Here is an 8,799-nt window from a genome sequence, read left to right as displayed (position 1 = left end):
GCCATCTCCCCGGCCCCTTATCATTTTTTATAACTGAGTAATACTCCATTTTATGAAACTAAAATGTGTTTTATCCATTCCTCAGGTGATGGGCATCTTGGTTGTTTCCAAGATTTGGCTATCACAAATTGTGCTGCTATAAACATAGGTACACATATATCACTATGGTATGATGTTTTCAGTTCCTCCTGGAAAATTCCCAGTAGGGGGACAGCTGGCTTGCATGGGATTTCCAGTCCTAGTATTTTAAGGACTCTCCACACTGATTTCCATAATGGTTGTACCAGTCTACATTCCCAAGAGCAGTGGAGAAGTGTTCCTTTTCCCCAACAGCCTCTCCAACATTTGTTGTTGGTTCATTTCTTTATGATAGCCATTCTTTGTGGGGTGAGATGGTATCTCAGTTTGTTTTAATTTGCATTTCGCGAATGGCTAGTGATGTGGAGCATTTTTTCATATATTTATTCACTTCTTTAATTTTGGCCTCTGAGAAGTGTGTGTTCATCTCAAATGCCCATTTCTGGACTAGGTCTTTAAATTTTGGGGCCCTAATATTTTGTAGTTCTTTATAAATTCTAGAGAGCAGACCTTTGAGTGCTTATCAGTAAGATTTTTTCCAAATTTGTGGGTTGTCTTTTCAGTTTGTTGGTAATTTCTTTTCACATGCAAAAACTTCTCAATAAGAGGAGGTCCCAGTTGTTAATTCTTTCCAGGATTACCCGTGCAATTTGATTTTTTTTCATGAACTCTTTGCATACCCCTATGTCTTCAAGAGATCCTCCTACTTTCTCTTCCAGGAGATTTACTGTTTCTGTTTTAATGTTTAGATCTTTAATTCATTTTGACTTTAGTTTAGTGCATGGTGATAAACCTGGGTCAAGTTTCAGTTTACAGCATGTAGCAAGTCCAGTTTTTCCAGCACCACTTGTTAAAAAGCCATCTTTCTTCCAGTGAGCATGTTTAGCCCCTTTGTCGAAGATAAGGTGGCTGAGTGTGTTCATGGGGGCTTCTCCACATTCTAATCTATTGCATTTATCTTCAGGTCTATTTTGTTGCCAGTACCATGCTGATTTTATTACAGTAGCTTTGTAGTATAATTTCAAGTCAGGAATTGTGACGCCTCCTACCTTGTCTTTATTGCCCAGGATTGCCTTTGCTATTCTAGATCTTTTCTGTTTCCAAATAAATTTTAGGAACAATTTCTCTAGCTCTGGGATAGCTGGTGGTAGTTTGATAGGGATTGTGTTAAGTCTGTACAGCAATTTTGGGAGTATGGCCATCTTCACAATGTTGATTCTTCCTATCCAGGAGCAGGGAATAACTCTGCACTTTCTGAAGTCCTCTACAATCTCTTTTTTTCAGAGTACTGTAATTTTCCTTGAAAAGATCTTTGACTTCTTTAGTTAGATTAATTCCAAGGTATTTCATTTTCCTCGGTGCTACTGTAAAATGGTATTGGGTATTGACTTTGTATCCTGCTATGCTACTGAATTTGTCTATCGATTCTAGTAGCTTCTTGGTAGAGTTTTTTGGGTCTTCCAAATAAAGTATCATGTCATCTGAAAATAATGATAATTTAACTTCTCTACCTATTCTTACTCCTTTTATTTCTCTCTCTTGTCTAATGGCTCTAGCTAATGATTCCAGAACTATATTGAATAGGAGTGGTAAAAGAAGACATCCTTGTCTTGTACCAGATCTGAGAGTAAAAGATTTCAGTTTTTTCCCCCTTTAGAATTATGTTAGCCATTGGGTTGTCATAGATGGCTTTTATCAGATTGAAGTAGAGGCCATCTATTCCAATGTTCTGTTAAGACTTTGAACATGAATGAGTGTTGGACTTTGTCAAAAGCCTTTTCTGCATCAATTGAGATGATCTTGTGGCTTTTAGATTTGGCTCTATTGATATAGTGTATTACATTTATAGATTTGAATATATTGAAACATCCTTGCATCCCTGTGATGAATCCTACCTGATCATGGTATATAACCTTCTTGAGGTTTTGCTGTATTCTATTTGCTAGGATTTTATTGAGGATTTTTGCATCTATGTTCAGGAGGAAGACTGGTCTGTATTTCTCTTTTTTACTTGTGTCTTTCCCTGGTTTTGGTATAATACTTGCCTCCAGGAATGATTTTGGAAGGACTGCTTCCTTTTAAATTTTACTGAAGAGTTTGAGAAGTATAGGGATTATATGTTCCATAAATTTCTTGTAGAATTCAGCTGTGAATCCATCAGGACCTGGACTTTTCTTTCTCGGTAGGTTTTTTATTACATTTTGTATTTCATTAGCTGTTGTTAGTGGGTTACTGAGAGTTGCTATATCTTCTTGATTCAGTTTTGGTAATTTGTACCTTTCTAGGAATCTGTCCATTTCTTCTGTGTCTTCTATTGTGTGAGAGTAAAGATTCTCAAAGTAGCTATTGATAATCTTCTGAATTTCTGCATGCCTGGGGGCGGGGCCAGCACAGCATGCAGGACCAGGGATGGAACCCTGGTCCCTGAGCTTGCTAAAGCAGGCACTTAGAGCACTGAGCTATCTTGCCAGCCCTTCAAAACTGATTTTTTTAATGTGACACCAATTCAGTATTCCTAAGATAGATGTCACTTGGTTATGACAAGCTATCTGACTTAATATTTTCTTATATTTGATTTTCTAGAGCTTTGTAAGTTTTGTATTTTTGTTCATGAGGGACACTGCTATGCAGTTTTCTTATAATGTCAATGACTGGTTCTGGTATCAGTTTAATGAGTTGGGAAATTTTTCCTCCCATTTCCATTTTCTGAAAGACATGGATAATATGAATTGTTTTTCCCTTAAGATGCTTGTTGGGATTCACCAGTGAAACTAACCTAACTTCCAAGTTCTCTTTCCTTAACTATACCTTCAATTTCTTCTTTAGTGACATTATTTTATTTATTATTTTTGTGGCACTGAAATAGAGCCCAGAGACTTTACACTGAAAAACATCATAATCTTTTTCATTTTTAGACAGTAAGACTTTACCTTACTAAGTTGCTAAACACTGAGCTCAAACTTGCTATCTTCTTGCCTCTGTGTCCCAAGACGCTGGGATTATAGACATGCACCAATACACCTCATTTCAACAGATAAAGGTTTGTTGGGGTTTTCTATTTCTTCTTCAAAGTTTTTCTTCCAAAGACAGTGCACATTATATCTAAGATGTCAAATTTACTGGCATAAAGTTGGCCACAGTATTCCTTGTGGAATTTCTCTTAAGATTTATAAAAATCCGCACTGAAATCATCTTATTCTTCAAATTAGCAGTCTGTATCTTCTTTGATTTTTTTCTGACCAGTGTATCTAGATCTTTATTAATTTTGTTGACCACAAAAAACAAGTTTTTTGTTTGTTTTACACTTCACTGATTTCACTTTGGTCAGTATCATTTCTTTTGTTCTTTTCACTTTGAGTTTAACACATTCTTCCCTTTTAGTAGAAGCAGGGGTCATTAATTTGAGGCCCTTCTTTTCTAATCTCAAGTGATCAACGCTTTACATCACCCCCTCAAAAATCTTACTTTAAGGGGTACTATAAATTCTGATATGCTTTGTGTCATCTGGTATCAAATGTGCTATAATTTCACTTTTGATTCTTTTTTGGTCCATGTTAATTCAGAAGTTAGTTTCCAGATAGAGATTTCCCCCAAAGTTCTTGTTGATTGCTAATTCAGTTCTATTTACAATCTGAAAACATATTTAGTAGGACTTGAGTCTATCTGAGTCTATTGAGACTTGTTTTATGTATTAGATGATCATTTAATTCATTAAATATTCCATGTGCACTTGAAAGGAATGCCTTTTGCTGCTGGGGAAGTATAATATAAATATTATTCAGGTCAAACTGGCAGACAGCCAAGTTGTAGTACACTAAGTTTTCTGCTACATTTTCTAGCAGCTGATGTGATCTTGGGTTAATCCCCAATACTACTCAACCCCAATCTTTTTTTTTTTTTTTTTTTTTTTTAGAATAACAAAAAATATTTTACTAAAACATAAGATTTACAGAAGTTTCCAGACAAGCTATACAAAATGGTGGTCACAAGCTTTTTTTTGAAGGGGAAATCTACACGACTGCAAAATCACAATGTTATTAGTGAGGGCTGTGATGTTTGTTAATGTTCCCATTTTGGTTCAAACAATTAGCTTGTCCATCTATAGCATCTAAATAAAGTTAGACTTGGCTAGAGAGCGAATCTTAAAGAACTGGTTAGCTGCTTTATAACCAATGCAATTAGATCACCATAAAAAGGAGGGCGGGGGCACACAATTTTGAAACTACCTTACCCCTCAAAATATAGAATAAAATAAAATAAAGAACACCCATACCCCTGCAGCTAACCCTGACAACTACCTTCATTCACAGTGCTTTATACTTAAACCATGATGGGGGAAATGAATAAAAGCAGAGGGCCACTGCCTTTAAATGCTTCACAACAATCCAGATGAAACTTCAACCTCTGCTCATGCTTTACAACAGTGAATCAGGACAAGACATAGATTTGCTAATGTGCATTTAATCACCAAAGGACTGAAAATGTCTGGGTTTTTATTCTGTAATGTTCTAAGACTGTGTCCATTAAATGCAAACAAAAAAGGAAGAAGTCTTGGCAGAACAGGAGAAGTGACACAAACTTGATGATCGGATCGACTTAAATATTATTCATGGCATATAGCCTAGTCCATGCTCTAGCTGTTTCTATGGCTTGGGCTTCATTGGTCTTCCACTGCTCCGCTACATCATTTGCTAATGGGTCATCTGGATTAGGAGCACTTAACAAAGCCTGGATCGATAGCAGAACTGTGCGGATCTGCAGTGCTGGTGACCACTTATCTTTCAAAATATCTAAACATATTCTTCCCAACTTGTCTACATTAGGATGATAAATTTTGGTCATGAAACGTACTTTAGGTGCTGCCATTGGGTATTCTTCTGGCAGAAATAGTTCAAGTTTAAAAGTCCCTCCTTCAAAGGGGGAATCCTGGGGGCCAGCAATGACCACGTGAAAATAACGGGCGTTGCTCTCGTCTGGTTCGGCTTTAATCCCAGGAACCGGTTCTACCAGCAAACGCTGGGTTTCCTTGATGATCCTGCGGGGCAGCCCGGCCATCTTGTCAGATCCCGAGTTCGGCCTCTGGTCGCGTCTCTGGCTCCGCTCACCTCACGCACGAGACTCAACCCCAATCTTTTAATAGTGTGGTTCTCTTTGTCGTCTATGAGCTTCATGCATTTTTTCTCTCATACATGATTTTTTCTTTAAACAGTTCATCTTTAAATGATTTGTTAAATAACAGAAACTAAATCTACCTGCCTGGGGGCTGGGGAGATGGCTCAGTGGAATAAGCGCTTCCTTGGCAAGTGCAAGGACCTGAGTTCAATCCCCAGTTCCGCAAAAAAAATAAATAAATAAATAAATAAATAAATAGCTTTAAAAAAAACCTACCTACCTGGAAAGCTCAAGGCCCTGAGTTCGATTCCCAAATCTTACACAAGCACCCATATGCTTCCCATTCCTGGTATGTTTCATTCCTTTCATAGAAACCTTATTTACATCTGGCCCAGTTTTTCTCCTGCTTATAGGACTTCCATTACCACTTCTTACAATGCTGATCTGCCAACAATAAATTCTTTCAGCTTTTGTGCTTCTGGAAAAATGTCTGCATTTTTCCATCTCTCTGTAAACACTCAACATACTTTCTTTTTCCCTTTTAGTACAGATCCTGTTTTACTGTCTTCTCACTTCTCAGTGAGAAGTCTCTGATGTTATCCTTACCTTTCTTTTCTCTTTTTTACATATTTAGTACAGGGTGTTCAGGCTCTCACTACATAGATTGGACTCATAGTGATCCTTCCTGTTTTTCAGCCTCCCAAGCGCTGGGATTACAGGCATGCGTCACCACACCAAGTCTCAATCACCTTCTCAGTGTGCCCCAGGGGCGAGGCCAGCACAAGAGGCTGGGGATGAAACCCCCAACCCGGCGCTTACCATCTTTTCAGTGTAATACCTTTTGTTTGTCTTAAAGATTTTTCTCTTTGTATTAGCAGTCCCAAAAGAAACAAAACAAAAAGGACATATGTATTTGTAAATGTACATAAAAAATATGTACACAGAGACAAACAGACTGATTTATGGAATTGGCTTATGTAGTTATACAGGGAGACAAATCCAAAATCTGCAAAAATTGACTGGCAGGCTAGAGACCTATGAAACAGCCCATGAAAACTTCAAGTCCAAAGGCCATCTGCTATGGAATTATTTCTTATTCATGGGAGGCAGTGTTTTACTCTGTTCAGACCTTCAACAAACTAGATAAAGTCAAATCACACTATGCAATCTGCTTCACCAAAAGTCAGAAATTAAACTACTAATAGCTAAATTACAGAAAAGTTCAGACTAATGTATGACCACAAATGTGGGCCCCAGGACTCAGCCACATTCTACATAAAACCAACCATCATAGCTACGGTTTATAGTGTAGTTATGGCCAAGTCCAAGAACCACATCATGCATAACCAGTCCTGAAAATGGCACAGAAATGGCATCAAAAAACCTTGGTCAGGAAGATATGAATCTCTGAAAGGGATAGATCCCAAGTTCCTTAGGAATACACATTTTGCCCACAAGCACAACAAGAAGGGCTTCAAGTCAAAGGCCCATGCTCCAGCCAAGATCCAGGCTCCAGCTTCTGCTCTACCCCTGGCTCCCAAAGGCACCCAGGCCTCTGAGAAGGCTCCACAGTAAAAGCCTCTTATCTGCTGATATAAAAATAGACTGGTGTGACCGCTGGGGTGCCATCTGTTGGGGGCTGGTGTCTTCCTGTGCTCTTTGTACAAATAAACCTGAGGCAGGATTTAAAAAGAAAAAAAGCTATCATATTTTATCACTGGTTTCCAATGGTTATGACATGACTAGGTAGGGACAGTTTTGTTCACCTCTCTTAAGTTTGGAGCACAGTGAGTTTCTTAGATCCTTAGGTGTATAATTTTCATGAAGTTTGACAATGTTTCAGGCATCATTTCTTCAATTTTTTTTGTCCTTTCCCCATCCCCTGCATCTTCATAGACTAAGGTTACCCTAGCTTAAGATCACTTAAAAGTTGTTCCACAGCCTCCCAATGCTGCTTGCATTCTCTCCCTCCTGCCCTCTTCTATAGTCTCTCCAGTGCCTATATAGGCATTTGGTCTTTCTTCTGTGCTGTCTAATGTGCCATCAATCTTATCAGATACATATTTTATCTCAGATGTTAATTTACCAGTAGAAGTTTTAAGTGGGTCTTTTAAAAACATATCCCCTTTAAGGATAGCTCAGAGGACTAACTGCCTGCTTAGGCAAGTTCAGGGACTACGTTTCGATCCCTGGCACCACATGCCATGCCAGCCCCATTCCCGGGTGCGCTGAACCAACCATTGAGGCCAGTGTGGTGGCGCAAGTCTGTAATCCCAACACTGAGGAGGCTGAGACAGGAGGATCACTACGAGTCTGAGCTACACAGCAAGACCCTACCATTTTTGGGTCATCTTCAAATAAGTGACTATGATTTTATGAGCTGTTTTTTTCCTCATTATGAGTTAAGCTTTTCTGCCTCTTCCCATGCCTACCAATCTTTGAATGAATATCAATCATTGTGAATTTTACTTTGTTGAGAGTTACGTATTTTTTCCTATAAATACAGTAACATTAACTGGAAACCATCATAGCCTTACCAACTTGATAAATGATACTGCGGGTGAGTACTACTTAGGACAGATTCCTTAATCAAGACCTTGGTAAGTACTCTGATTTGATTCTTCATGGATTATGATTTTTTTCCCAGTCCATTTGGTGAGTTCTCTAGCCTGTGTGAAGACAAAGCACTATTTCCCCAGTCTTTTCAGATGTTTCCTTCACTGGTCCTGGGTTATTTCTTCATATTCATGTACTGTCCACACTGTGAAGACATTCAAGGAGACTCCTATCTTTCTTTGTACCGCAGTTTTCTCTTGTGGTGTGTCCTGTGAACTCTAGCTGTTTTGGTATCCTTGATTCTCAGCTCTATTTCCCACTGCACAAGTTCCCTGACCTCCACCTCAACTCATTCTGGAATTGTGCCACAGCCTGGGAACCAAAGGCAGTAAGCTCCAGCATTTGTTTCTCATTTCTCACAAATGATTGACCTTTGACACTTCACATTCACTTTTTGAAAACTATTGTTTTACATTTTGTGTTTTTCAAAATTCATTTTGGTTCTTTCAGGTAGGAGGCCAAACAAGTTCCTGTTAGTCCATTTTGACCAGAATTAGAGGTCCTTGTTCACTCTTGCAGTTACTGTCCTCTCCTGGGCATCGTGTCTTTCCTTCTTCCCAGACAATCACCATTATACCTCTGTCTACAAAGATTCTCATGAGACTCTTCTGTATGGGAACAAGTTCCCTAAACACACACACACACACACCCCTCTAGCATTCTCTCTGTTTTTCCCCCTCCCGTTCATTCTCTCTCTCTCTTCTTCCTTCCATCCTTCCTCCCTCCCTCCCTCATCCTTTCCTTCCCTCCCTCTTTATCTTTGGACTATTTTCTAGAAAGAAGAGTCTACATACAATCTTAGTCAAATAGCCAAGTAGTAAAAATGATAATCTATGGTTCAATGTCCTTTCTTTTTGATCCCAGGAATTTAATTCAGGACCTCACACGTGCTAGGCAGGCACTGTGCCACTGAGCTATACCCCTAGCCCTGAATCTCTTTTTTTAATCACTATCCTTTCATTTCTCAGATTAGATAATATTCCCAGTAATCTG

General features: G+C 38.8%; 2 protein-coding genes across 2 annotated transcripts in view; both read right to left on the bottom strand.

Moving 5' to 3' along the window:
* Window positions 1–8,799, bottom strand: part of Arl15 (ADP ribosylation factor like GTPase 15) — a 505,974-nt gene that overhangs the window by 315,139 nt on the left and 182,036 nt on the right. The gene's annotated exons all lie outside the window — the stretch shown is intronic.
* Window positions 4,524–5,189, bottom strand: LOC101569256 (ubiquitin-conjugating enzyme E2 N). The gene has a single exon (XM_004623099.2). The coding sequence runs from the start codon at window positions 5,131–5,133 to the stop codon at window positions 4,675–4,677; it is 459 nt and encodes a 152-aa protein (XP_004623156.1). The 5' UTR covers window positions 5,134–5,189; the 3' UTR covers window positions 4,524–4,674.

This window comes from Octodon degus, unplaced genomic scaffold (assembly GCF_000260255.1).
Source record: "Octodon degus isolate 3935 unplaced genomic scaffold, OctDeg1.0 scaffold00001, whole genome shotgun sequence".
NCBI classification, from domain to species: Eukaryota; Metazoa; Chordata; class Mammalia; order Rodentia; family Octodontidae; genus Octodon; species Octodon degus.
Note: the sequence above shows the minus strand (reverse complement) of the source record. Positions and strands in the feature narration are given on the sequence as shown.

What these genes read in the sequence shown, in the direction of transcription:
- LOC101569256 (XM_004623099.2), bottom strand. Translation starts at nt 5,133, where the DNA reads ATGGCCGGGCTGCCCCGCAGGATCATCAAGGAAACCCAGCGTTTGCTG.